Source organism: Phacochoerus africanus, chromosome 6 (genome assembly GCF_016906955.1).
Source record: "Phacochoerus africanus isolate WHEZ1 chromosome 6, ROS_Pafr_v1, whole genome shotgun sequence".
NCBI classification, from domain to species: Eukaryota; Metazoa; Chordata; class Mammalia; order Artiodactyla; family Suidae; genus Phacochoerus; species Phacochoerus africanus.
In genome coordinates, this window is record NC_062549.1 from 10,415,752 (window position 1) to 10,429,314 (window position 13,563).

The 13,563-nt window shown below is 49.1% G+C and overlaps 1 protein-coding gene across 3 annotated transcripts in view; it reads left to right on the forward strand.

The window, feature by feature from the left end:
- The window catches only part of ASAP1 (ArfGAP with SH3 domain, ankyrin repeat and PH domain 1), a 344,270-nt gene that overhangs the window by 285,636 nt on the left and 45,071 nt on the right, over positions 1 to 13,563 (forward strand). For all 3 annotated transcript variants that reach the window (XM_047783238.1, XM_047783241.1, XM_047783239.1), the window contains one exon: positions 11,868 to 11,955. In XM_047783238.1, the coding sequence (XP_047639194.1) occupies positions 11,868 to 11,955 (88 nt within the window). The remainder of the gene's footprint in view (positions 1 to 11,867; positions 11,956 to 13,563) is intronic.

A 13,563-nucleotide genomic window follows, 5' to 3' on the forward strand; every position in this document is an offset into this window, starting at 1 on the left:
CTGATTCTGCAGCTGCCTCCCACAGGCTTGTGCCAACCTGTTCCACACGTTTCATTGGCTTTAGGCCTCACTTTTTCTGCTGCCGTTACAGAACTTTGTAATCACATACCTGCTTCCACAGAAAGATTTCTGTAGCTAGTTGTGTCTGGCTTTCCCTGACTTTGCAGACACCACTGATTATTTAGAATTGGGTTGAAAAACAAGGCCAGCAGTTTCCTGGGAAAAGCTGTGGGATCCAGTGACCTTTGGAGAAGTGGATAAAAAGAGCTTTGTTATCAGACTACGTAAGAGCCTTTAAGACCTGGGAATCTCTCTTTCATGAAGGGCCCCAATCAACTTTTGCAAGTTGTTCTTAACAGATTGAGACCCTCAGGAGAGGGTCAGGTGTGCGTTTAGATGGACGAGATCAAGTCTCTTGGCCTGTCCGCCCCACACAAGTTCTGCTCCGTGATCATCTGTCTAGCTCACTGTTCCAGGACAGGTTTTGTGTACACTTGCAAGATTTGCTGCATCCCTAGAGGATTTCACTCGCAAATTCATTGCTTCACATACCTGTGCAAAAACATAATTTTTTTAAAAAATGTGCTATTCAAAGTGCAGCACTTTGGGAATCAGATTTCGGGGAGAATCTCCGCATCTGCTGTTACAGTAGTATGGATGGTGGCAGATAATGTCTCGTGTCTGCTAAGCGCAGCATAAGATGTTTTCATTTCAAAGTGCCAAGTCTAAAAATGGCAGACGTTTTAATCAGCCTCAGAGCTTAAGGAGAAAACATTTACATCAGGCTACTAAACTGTTCTAAACAAATTTCTGTATCTTTGTTCTGTTTGTTCTTTTTTTTTCTTTTTTTTTTTTTACTATAATCATGGTATATTTAGTAAAAACAAAAAAATGTAAGAATTATAGGTGAAGTATTACTTTATTGTAATAATTCTGAAAAATTAGTTTCAGAAGTCTAAGAAGCTTTGCTCCTCAAAAACTCTTTCTTCCTGAGTTTATTCACCCCAGTATCACATACAGTTCAAATATGGGCCGAAAGAAGAAAGACGACTACCATTTACTGAGCCTTCAGTGCGTGCCCTGCTCCCAGTCTGCCAGCCAGTCCTCCCAGGGTGGGGTCCCTGCCTTCATCTTTCACTAGGTTGGAAGTTCTTAGGAGGTAGATATTAGGTCTTTCTTGCCTTTGAATTCCCAGTACTCAGCACACTCCCTGTCATGTGGTTAGTGCTCAGTGAATACGTTTAGATTGGAACTGCATTTTATACATGAAGGAACTAAGGCTCAGAGAGATTAGATCCCGTGCCCAGGTTCATGCAGTTTGTAAACAGCTGAAACAGTTTTTAAACGCAAAGCCTGGGCTCTTCCTTCTGCATGATAAGCTTTTCCTCTGAGGCTACCTTGTTGTTAGGTCTTTGGAATGAAGCAAGCTCCATACTTTGTCATTGACTCAGTTACAAGTTCTCTGTGTAGAGACAGCTGTAGGGGTTTCCAGGAAGGAAGGAGAGGAGGAGTCCAGGTCATGAAGATATGCCAGGGGGTCCATGAGCTTATCTTTGAATCTGAAGACTGATTTTTTTTTTTTTTAAGGGCCACACCTGCAGCATATGAAAGTTCCCAGGCTAGTGGTTGGGCTCTGCAACAGCCACAGCCATGCCAGATCCCAGCAGCATCTGCCACCTATGCCGCAGCTCCTGGCAGGGCTGGATCCTTAACCCAGTGAGCAAGGCCAGGGTTTGAACCTGCACCCTCATGGATACTAGTCAGGTTCTTAACCCACTGAGCCACAACGGGAACTCCTGACAACTGATTTTTTTTTTAATTTTTATTTTTGTCTTGTTGCCTTTTCTAGGGCTGCTCCCGCGGCATATGGAGATTCCCAGGTTAGGAGTCTAGTTGGAGCTGTAGCCACCCGCCTACACCAGAGCCACAGCAACGAGGGATCCAAGCCATGTCTGCAACCTACACCACAACTCACGGCAACGCCAGATCCTTAACCGACTGAGCGAGGCCAGGGATCGAACCCACCACCTCATGGTTCCTAGTCGGATTCATTAACCACTGCGCCACGACGGGAACTCTTGACAACTGATTTTTAAAAGTCATACGTTTAATGTCTGCAGGTACTCTTAGGATTAACACTGTAACAGTCATTAAATCCATAGCTGCTAGTTTCTCAACACTAAAAACGCTTTTAACATTCCACAGAAGTCCACTAAGTTTTGATTTTTACGCTAAAAGGTTGGGAATCCAGCTGGACTGGACAGGCAGAGCCTCTTTAGATGATCCTTGGTGGGCTGGACATTTTTAAAGAAGCATAGCCCTCTGAGTCAGCCTGAAGATACTTGACTCCTCATTTGTCAAGTAGGGTAAAAACAGTACCTGTCTTTCAGTATTGTGAGCATTCAATGAGATGATGCATTTAAAGCTTCGTAGAATCTGGACCATCCGAAGCATCCTATACACTCAGTAATTACTCTCATCACCTGGGTGAGCTGAGGTGGGGTCATAGCTTCCAGGACCCTGGGACCAGCTGCTATGATTTCAAGTCCACGTGACGCGGGACCCCTCACTGTAGTGTGTAACTCAGGCACAAAGATTAACCGAGTTCATCCATCAGAAGTAATTAGAACAAGATATGAGGAGTTCCCGTCGTGGCGCAGTGGTTAACGAACCTGACTAGGAACCATGAGGTGGCGGGTTCGGTCCCTGCCCTTGCTCAGTGGGTTAAGGATCCGGCGTTGCCGTGAGCTGTGGTGTAGGTTGCAGACGCGGCTCGGATCCCGCGTTGCTGTGGCTCTGGCGTAGGCCGGTGGCTACAGCTCCGATTCAACCCCTAGCCTGGGAACCTCCATATGCCGCGAGAGGGGCCCAAGAAATAGCAACAACAAAAAGACAAAAAGACAAAAAAAAAAAAAAAAGAACAAGATATGAGGCAGAGGCAGTGCTCAATAAAGAGCAGCTGTTATTGCTGTGACTGTTATCTTCTTCCCAAATATGTTAACGTCTCCATTTTCGTCTGATTTATTCGAATTCTTTCGTGTCGCCGTTTCCTTACTCTTCAAGGTCCTGTGTGAAGCTGGGTAGGGGGCCTGTCCTGTCATAGGAATTTCATTTCTTCCTGTTAGAGGTGATCAGCCCTTCTGGCACCTCCAGAGCATTGCACTGCCCAGGAACTTGAGGTCCCTCTCTCTGTCCTTGGACTCTTAGACTTGCAGGCCTTTTCCAAGAACTGTTGTTTCCCAGCCTGGCCGGAGCCCTGAAGATAACACTCAGCTGCGAGGGCTTTAACAGATGCCCTGCAGGTCCATCAAGGAGGCACTAGGAGACCCCTCCATGAGCTGCTCTCTTCCTCGCAGTGTGTTTGATAACCTTGTTTCTGTGGTTGGCTCCTACTGCTTTCTGGGGCTGCTCTGAACTCTGCCCAGTGCCATGTTTTTGTCCCCATTGTCACTGCAAGAAAAGAATATGTTCCTTCCCCAGGAGATTAGAAGCAGCGCTGTGGATTATAAAAGGATAGGTGGCACTAATTAGTCCTGGTCGTAAACTCCTAAACAAGCTACAGGACCTTGGATATGTTACTGAAGCCTTTGGAGCCTCAGTCTTCTCCGATGTAAAATGGGTATAATTTATTTATTCATATGTCTTTTTAACTGCTTTCGAAGCAGGCCCAGGGCCAAGCGGGGATGAATTAGTGGCCCCTAGCTTCTTGGATCCTAAGCAGGCCAAATGTCTTAAGAAGGTGAACAGGTGCTGGGATAGAAGATAAATGGGGCAGCCCCCCCGGCCCGCCCCCCAGTGTGGTCAGTAAAGGCAGCAGAGAGCAGCAGTGCTGGTGAGGGGCAGGCCCAGCAGAGCAGGGAGGGAGGACAGTTCAGAATCCTGAGGCCAGAAAGCATGTTCGGGGAACAAGAAGCCAATGTGGGTAAAATGGTTTCACTTCCCTTACTCTCTTTGGAGAGTCATTTGGAGATTTAATTAAATAAACACTCAAAAGCTGTTGCTGGGAGTTCCCATCATGGCGCAGAGGAAACGAATCCGACTAGGAACCATTAGGTTGCAGGTTCAATCCCTGGCCTCGATAAGTGGGTTAAGGATCCAGCGTTGCCATGAGCTGTGGTGTAGGTCACAGATGAGGCTCGGATCTGGTGTTGCTGTGGCTGGGGTGCAGGCCGGCGGCAACAGCTCTGATTCGACCCCTAGCCTGGGAACCTCCATGTGCCGCAGGTACGGTCCTAGAAAAGCCAAAAATAAATCTGTTGCTGGAGTTCCATCATGGCTCAATGGGTTAAGGATCTGTAGTTGTCACAGCCGTGGCCCTGGTTACTGCTGAGGCATAAGTTTAATCCCTGGCCTGGGAACTTTTGTATGCCTCGGGCACAGCCAAAATATATAGATATACATATACATATGTATATACATATGTATATCTATATATAGCTGTCTGTATGTTCTAGGCACCCCAAAAAAGTGACAAAATTCAAAGGTAAACTAAAAGATACTTTATAGTTGGTATAACAAAAATTCCACTTAAGCAAAAACCAGGAGTTCCCATTGTGGCTCAGTGGGTTAAGAACCCAACATTTATGTCCTTAAGAATGCAGGTTCAACCCCTGGCCTCACTGAGTGGGTTAAGGATCCGGCATTGCCACAAGCTGCGGGTAGGTCACAGTTGTGGCTCTGATCTGGCGTTTCTGTGGGTGTGGTGTAGACTGGCAGCTGCAGGTCCAGTTCGACCCTCCCTAGCCTGGAAGCTTTCATACGCTCCAGGTGCGTCCTTAAAAAAAAAAAAAGAAAGAAAAGCAAGAACCATAAAAAGGTTTTGTTGCGCACTCTGAACCAAGGTTTTTAATTCCCTATTTGAATTGCTCCTTCCTCCACTCAAATAATTTTTCTCTGTTTTGTGTCCCTTCATCAGCCTCAGGTGGTGCGTTTTTCCTTCACCTCATCAGCCAGGTCCTCAACCCCTCTGCCCTTCCTCTCCCCCACGGTTTAACCAGAACACCAGAGTTGGCTTTCATAAATCCAGTTTAAAAGGCAGCCTCAGGTCCCAAGGCACTGGTATGAAATCTTCTCAATAGTCATGGTCCCCAGCAAATGAAACAGTTCTTCCGTGCAGTGATGTCACTTGGACATACAGAATAAGCAGCACTGTTTGGGAAACTCGGGATCCCTGTGGAATGTCCTTGAAGGTTTCTGCCACGTTGCAGAACTGAAGACATTGACACTTATTAGAGGGTTTCTCAAATTCAAGTTCCATACAATAGAAGTTTAGAAACCTAATTGGTTACGTCTTACAGGTTGTTTATTCTTCTAAATTATACAATCAACAGGGATTTTTACTCATTTGACTCCTGGCGAAGGAGCTTCTCCTTTTCACTGTTTGAATCGCAAGATTATGTATTACCAGCATCAACAGAGAATGTATTTCTGATACAAACCCTTATCACTTGCATCTGAATGAATCATTACAAGTGATTGGAAGAGGCTGCAATTGGCTAAGTGAATCCAGTGATTTCTCAGTCCGGACCATGCAGTCAAATCATTGGCTTCATTCCTAAAGGTTCTGGTTTAATTTGATTGGTCTGGAGCGAAACCCCAGGATTGCTTCCCAGGGAATTCTAAGGTTCAGTCAGGTGGAGACACACTGAGCCCCTCCCCGTTTCTTAGCAGGGGTGTGGTTTAAAAGGACAGAGGGAGCTGGAGGGTAAGGTGGAAGGTGCAGACCTGCCTTCAGTTGCAAGGATTTCTGTAAGGTTTGTGAACGGGCTGTGAACCTCAGAACTTGGTCAGTTTGATGTCTCTCTTCCCCTCCCTCCTTCCTCCTTGATTCTAGCTGAGGGTCCTTTTAATAGATGAAGTAGTAAAATCAAAGAAAGGGCCAGGTCTGAGCTGCTTCCAGTTTTCTGAGTCCCCAGCATTTCTGGGCCTTTTAACCCCCTTTTCTGGTTCCGCTCTGTCTGCCGGGAGGCCTGTGGTTTAAATGGTTGGGAGGTTTTAGGGGATTCATAGTCATTCACACCCTAGCATGAATTACTTCGTGGGTGATCAGCTCCTTCTCCCTGAGCTGTCTGAAGCATCACTGAAGGGATGAGGGAGCCTCAGCCGTGGTTACAAGATAAGGAATTTTGGAAAGTGGAGCAGCTCGAGAAAGGAGTGGGGTTTCTCAGCAGGAGTATTAAGTGACCTGGAGGGAAAATGAGGGAACAGGCTGTTCCAGAGCAGGAACCAGAAAGGGAAAAGCAGGGAAGATGCCCCCCCACCCCCCGGCTCTGCAGATGTCCCGAGGACTTGCCTCACAGGGAAGCTGCATGATACTTGGGAAAAGCTCTGGGGACGGTTGGTTCCAATCGCTGCTCTTTTACCTTGTGTAAGACATTGGTCGCTTACGTCCCCCTTCCCACCCCTTGGTTTCCTCCTGTAAAGTGGGCATAGTCACAGTTCCCAGTGAGGTAACTGAAGGAGTTAAATCGTAACATTCACGTAAAGTATCCAGCCGCTTAGGTGCTCAATAAATGAGAACTGCTCCCTTGCCCCAAAGAAACCAGAATACTCTCCCAAAGTCAGGTGTTAATACACTAAAATTTTGGAGATGCGATTTCCCCGCAGCGGTAGGTGTCAGCGTGTACCTGACTTCTTGCCGGGGGTTATTGGGGTTACTGACTATGCGCCAAACATACGTGTCCCTCTAAAGGATGGAGGGTGCTTAAATATTTATTGAGCAAAACATAGAAAGGACTCTAAGGATCCAAACCGCTCCGTTAGCAAGTATTAGCCGAGGAAGTGAAGAGAGCCTTATCATTTTGTTTTTGCCTCTTTCTATGCCGCAGCCTGGCTGGGTCAGGCTTGTTTCCCAAGGAGTGACTCATGTTCACGTCTTGTGTGTGAAGCAGAGCGGCTCAGCAGGATGATGGGGGAAATAATTTCATTCTGGAGACTAATTCCAGCAGCAGCTGTTTGCTGCTAACAGAAACACGCCTGCACTAACGACTTTCACACTTCCAGCAAAACACTTCCCAGGGGCGCTCGCTGAGCTGAGGACAAGCGTGTGGGGTTTGTTTTCTTTCGGGAAACACAGAAACATTCATCAGAATCGATCCATTCTGCTTCTGCGTGCATCGCTGGTGATTTTCCTAGCTGAACAGCCTCCTCTGTTTGGGGTGGCAGAGCATCATGTGAGAGGGATAATATCTTCATCACTTCTGTTCGGTTGGGAGCTTCTCTAGTGGAAATATTTTCAAAACCAAAAAAACCTGCGAGTGTGTATAAAACTAATACCCGCATATGTTGTTACTTGAAAAAAGCAATTTGCAAAATGCTATATACAAATTGAACCAACCTGTGTTTTCCTAAAACAGACATTTCACACCCAGAGATCTTGTTGAAATCGAGGTATTATCAATGACCATCTTCAGGTGTGAAGGTGGGATTACCAAGCAGCCGTCCTTGCTGGCTCTCCTAGTGCGACTTGAGTGAATATGCTTTCTTTGAAGGAGAAGTGAAACCTTTTGTAAAAGGACAAGCCTCAAAGTCAAAAGCCTCTTTTTAGCTGTGTCTTGCATGCTCGGCCTTTAATCATCGCTTTAATTCATCAGTGTTGGCACTTGTTAGTCTTGCTCTCTCCTCCACCAGCGGAGTGCAAGTCTTGCCTTTAACCGGCTCCCTCAGGGGACTGCCAGAGCTCCAGGGGCACCATGTGAGTCCTGGGAGCCACGAGGAGTGCCCTCCCTGCCTCTCCTCGCATCGCTGTCCTCCTCGTCCCTTTGACCCCAGCTCCTGGAGCTGCACCTCCTCTCTGCGCAGCCCCCTGCCCCGACGGGAGCTGGAGCCGCCTCCCGAGCCTCGCGGAAATTCTCAGTGCGCTCCTGGCACCGGGCACATCCAGGACCCACGGTCGGGTCTGTGGCCATGGCTGCTCAGTTGCAGACCACCTGCTCTTCCTATGTGATTAGAATTGGTGGCGGCTTCATACATAACTTGCCAAATGAGTAAGTGCAAGGGTGTTTCAAACAGACTTCTGAAATTTTTCATCAATCGTGAAAGGTGACCCGAGAAGATACTAAAAGAGAAGTTAATCTTTGGAAACTTGGCTCTGTCTCTGACCCTTTCTCTTCTCAGAAGGCAGTGTTCTCATGCGCCGGGGTGCAGGGTGCTCCTGGGGGTGTTGTGTAGCTGTCTGTCCAGCGCACGCAGCAGGGAAGGAGTGGGGCTTTGGTCCGCTTCAGCCTGGGCTCAACTCCAGGCTCTGCTGCTTTCTCACTGGGAGGCTTCAGGAATATGCGCTAACCTCTCAACTTACTTATTAAAAGAAACTAAAAAGACTTCCTTTCTTCACGGGTCATACATGAAATAGTACATGTAAGGTACCTAAGAATGTATTCGTTCATTTTGTAAATATTGAGAGCCTGCTGTAGGCATTTTAGTGAACAAAACAGGAAAAACCTGTGTCCTTAGTGGGATGAAAGACACGAGGTAAATAAGCGAGAAGAGCTGGGAAGACAGCACAGCAGGGTGCAGAGGGGGGTAGTGGTCCAGGAGCCCCTCCCGCAGAGGCCTGGAGGGCAGGAGCAGGGCTGAGTAGGAGGGCGCCAGTCCCCGTCACGGCCAGCAGGGGGAGCAGCAGGTCAGGTGGCAGGAGCTGAGGACAGAGGAGCCTGGAGGCTGTGCTTGGAGGTCCTGGGGCCGATGGGAGGTTTTATTCTGAGCCTGGTGGGAATCACCATCAGTGAGGACTCAAGAAATAGGCACTTCCTTGGTTTTCTTTCATTTCTTCCCTTCCTGTTCTTAGTATGAAGGCATTTCCAAACTGCTCCTTGGCGCTGTAGCCTAGGGCAGGTCCTTTCTGCTCCCTGTGATCTTCCTCTGCTGAACCGCCGGGAGGGATCATAGCATCTCTAATCAGTACACCTATACATTAGGACTAAATGTTGAGAAGGGACTTGACATTGGGGGAAGTAACACCGGCTTGCTGTTCTAATTACGACTGGAGTGATTCCGAGCCTTCTGGCGTCTTGGCCCCGGGGCTCCGGTTCTGCGCCCCCTCCACTTCCCGGTGGCCCTGGGCTCAGGGCTGGCCGTGTCCGCCCCCTCAACTCCCAGAACTTGTGTTCTCTGCTCTTCAGATTCGCGTTTGGGGTCACGCGCCGTTTGTCCCCCTGGCATTTGGGGGAAGAACACTGTCCAGGCAAGGATGTGTCTGTGTCAAGTGAGGTTCACGGTGATGTGGCGCGTGGTGTGTCTGTCCAGAGACTTGACAGGCTTCCGGGGGAATAAGGACCACCGGTCATCGTCCTTGAAGTTGTGGGTCCATCATAGAATGACTTAAAATGCACAAAGCCCTCGTCATCAGAAGCTTTCTGGTAATATACTTTGAAGTAGCCCATGCTCTGAAAAGAGAGGTGAATGGTGCTATTTAATTTTCCAGAATCAGTTGACACTTAACTGAGTACTCTTTCCTTTTTTTAAAATTGTGTATGTGGTGTTTGGTTGTATCTGTTTAGGAACTGGGGTCATGAAGATTTGGGAAGAAAAAAGAAATCTAGTTAACCCCTTCAACATTCCAATATGAATGGTGTCTAAAGAATCCTTAAGGTTGTCATAAGAGATATCTCCACTTCAGTGAAGAAACTTGAAACTGGAGTTCCCGCTGTGGCTCAGGTTAAGAACCCGACGTAGTACCCGTGAGGATGCAGGTTCCATCCTTGGCCTCACTCGGTGAGGCGTGAGCTGCCCTGTAGATGGCAGAAGTGGCTCAGATCTGGCTTTGCTGTGGCACAGGCAGGCAGCGACAGCTCCGACTCGACCCCTAGCCCAGGGACTTCATGTGCCTCAGCTGAAAGCTCTTATTATGCATAATCTGCTTCGGCCGGGGAAGTTCTTCCTTACCTCTGGCTCAGATCTTCTGCAGTATGAGTGCTGTTTCTTCTTGGCCTGTGCGGATGGGAAACAGCTGCCTAACCTTCGCTGATAATAACCCTTTACATACTTGCAGACTGTGATTAAGCTACTCTCTGGCCTCTTTCCTCTGACTAAATAATGCCTTTAAACAAGCTTCAAAGTTCCCATTTTCCACTCCTTTAATCATCTCTCGATCTTCCCAAAGCTTTTAGGTATGGTTGCCAAATTGGAGCATGAGTCTGCAGAATCTCACCATTTAGCTGGGATCGCTTCCTTCCCAGTCTGTCACGTGTCGGTGCCACTCATGTGGGACATCCAGCCATTTTATCAACACCCAAAAAGATGCAGGCTGATAATTCTGTTTGCAGTGGACCCCAGCAAGGGTTTCTGTTGCAGCTGCTGGTTTGGAGTCTGAGGTCTTTATCAACCCAAACTCCAGGTCTGTCCTAAGAAAAACGTGCAGGCCCACGACCTCCTGCCCCCGCCCCAGGGTTGGCAGCCAGCCTCTGGGACAGGAATCCGTTCCTGAGCACTGTTTCCTTTTAGGCAAAACTTCTGCACAAGACTTTTTACTTCTGGTTTCTATGTTTAAGTCACACGTGTGTGCAAAGACCATGAAATCCCTGGGCCTATCTTGGTCCCTCCCCCAAGAGAGTCTGCCCTGGGCCAGATAGACTTGGGGCAGGGGGGTTGCTTTCTGTGTCTCATCTCCTTGAAGCCACAGAGGAAGGTGAAGAAAAATGAGTTCCTGTCGTGGCTCAGTGGTTAACGAATCCGACTAGGAGCCATGAGGTTGCGAGTTCAATCCCTGGCCTTGCTCAGTGGGTTAAGGATCTGGCATTGCCATGAGCTGTGGTGTAGGTCACAGATGTGGCTACAGCTGCAATTTGACCCCTAGCCTGGGAACCTCCATATGCCATGGGTGCAGCCCTAGAAAAGACCAAAAAAAAAGTAGAAATGAAGCATCCATGCCCCTCACGAGAATGAGGGGCAGTGTGGTGTCGAAATGACCTTGACCGCGCGCTGTCTCTGTGATTACATGTAGGCCCCGAGGCACGGATGGGGCCTCTCCCTGCCACCTGCCTCCCCCTCTGTTTTCCCTAAAGTTTATGTTGGTTGGGTGGAAACGCTCCAGGCAGGGAGATCTTCGGAGTCATGACTGTCACTTGGGGCAGGTTACAGGCCTGACCGAAGAGTTCGTTGCTCATTTCTGCAGACTTCAAGCGAAGTCCACCCCTGGCACGGAGGCACCTCATGCCTCAGCAGTGCCTTCCAGAAGCTGGCATTAGCCATTGGCAGAGTGTGACCTTGGACAGTTGCAGGCAGGAGGGCAAGAAAAAGTTTTGACCAGAAAGATGATGTGGCGAGACCCCTTGTGGGCAACGCCGACATTGGCATGAACGGCTGGATGCTGTGTGAATCTGTATGAATTATCTGTGTTTGACCAGGAGATTGGCTGAAAAGCAAGAGGAAATCCTTATCTCCCCTCTCTCTAGATTGTGAGGCTTGTTAAGCGGTGTCTCCCAGGCGATAATTGTCCCCACGCTTTGGGGAGAATGAATGGAAGTTTCATGTTGCAGTCAAAATTCATGGGTACCTGGGACATCAGGTTTGGGGTGAATGGTTACAGGGGTCATTTTGAGTGAATGAAGGAAACACACCCAGCACCATTTCCCGGTGAGATGCAGCAATGGACGTGCCAGCTGTTGGCGCTCAGGTACGTGCAGGTTCCAGAAAGGCATGTCGCCGCGGCTCAGAGCTGGTCTTCATTGGAAGCGAGATGATGCTCTGACTCATCACCGGGATATTTATGCACAGTTGAAAGACACTTCATAGACCACCTAACATTTTCTTCCCTTCTTTAATGAGATTCAGAATCAAAGTTACGCATGACCCTGCCCGCCTGCCGTCCTGCGCTGGGCCTCAGGGCAGTGGCAGTGCCAATGTAACGCTCCCCTTCCTCTCCCATCCAGTCCAACAGGCAGCCAGCAAAGCTGAACCTTCTCACCTGTCAGGTGAAACCGAACGCCGAGGACAAGAAGTCTTTTGACCTGATATCACGTGAGTCCTTTTTCTCCCCAAGTCAGGAGCCAGGTATTGTGGGTTCTGGCTCTGCCCATCTCCACTCTCCAGGTCGGAAGCCTCAGCTTCCCCAGGCGGAGCTCCTTGGTATGCTGCTCACGCAGCCCTGGGAAGAGGCCTCGACCTCTGCTCAGATCCTGCGTGCAGGTGGGGAGGCATAACGGGCTCAGAGCTGACCCACCCTAGACCAGACTCTCGATGCGACCCCTAAACCAGGCCAGCTCTTGACCAGGAGCACAGCTTTAGCCCCTTGGAGGGATTTTTCTAAGCACATTCCCATGTCTCTCCTATATCTGCTGAATCTCAGTCTTTGGTGTGAGGCCCAGAAACAGGTATTGGTTTTGGAAGTCCCGGACGATTCTGACGTGTACCTGTGGTTCAGAAGTGCCGACAGAGATTTGACAGTGCAGGTGTGCTGCTGGATCAGTACAGCTGATTTGCCTGGAGTTTTATCCTTACAAAGTTTGAGCTCTTAGAGGAAAAGTCATTCCTTTGCTTGCAAGCAGAATTTTCCTTCAGACTTCGTGAGTCCGTGAGACGGTACCACTCACCGTCTTATCCTCGGGTCAGAGTGTGCTTTTCTCTTGATGCGGGTGCATGAGGATCCGCCTCTCCCCCAGCAGACAGCCCGAGTTCTCAGCCTTCAGAGCGAGGGGAGATTGGTTTCCTCTGGACTTGGCTTCCTGTGCTTTCACTGGGCCCACGGGCACTCAGAGTACCTGAGTGGACGCCTCTGTAAAGGAAGAGGATGGCAGTGCCGATGACGTGACTCACAGATGTTCTGAAATCCTGCAACACTGACCTTCGGTGACCTTCCTTCTCTATAAAGCCTTTCAGGACAGGCCAGCAGCCTGCATGCATGACCTGTGTGTACAGCACAGAAACACCTTCCTGCCCCTTGAAATCCTTCTGATACCGTCCTGTGAGTGGAAGGACGGTCCCCGCCCCAAAGTCGGGATCAGTCGGGAGACCCTCTGGGTGGCATCTCCGCTGGATTCCGCAGCACCTATTGAAGTTCAGATTCCCGTGGTTTTTATGACCCAGGGCTTTCTTCTCTAATTGCTGAGAAAAGAAATATGAGAAGTTGGAAGTATGACTTCAGAAAGCTAAAAATGTGATCATCTGTAGGCCCTTTTTCCTGTTCAATAAACATCTGATCTGTGCCTGGTGCTTTATGTCCATTACAGGCAACCCTCACCAAAGCCCCGTCAGTTTCCTATTTTACAGACGAAACTGACTCAGGGGTTCTGAGGCTTGCATGAGGTCTCACAGCAGGAAGGCAGGCATCAGCCAGGACTTGGGGGCTCTGGACTCTCCCAGGGTCCCAGGGGGTGTGGGGGCAGCGGGCTGACCCAGAGCAGCCATGTGCTGAGTGGCTAGTAAGCAAAAGTGGCAACTCAGTGGCAGTCGGACCTCAAGATGTGGGCACATTCTAGCACATGCCAGAATTTAAGGAAGAGTCCCTCCCCCCAAGTCTACTGACCCAAACGATCCAAGTTACACTGCTCCCCCCCTCACCTGGTAGCAGCTGGAGGGTACCCTACTGGAAGGGCTGAGCCCTTCTGCCCTGAAGCCTGATCCAGCCAG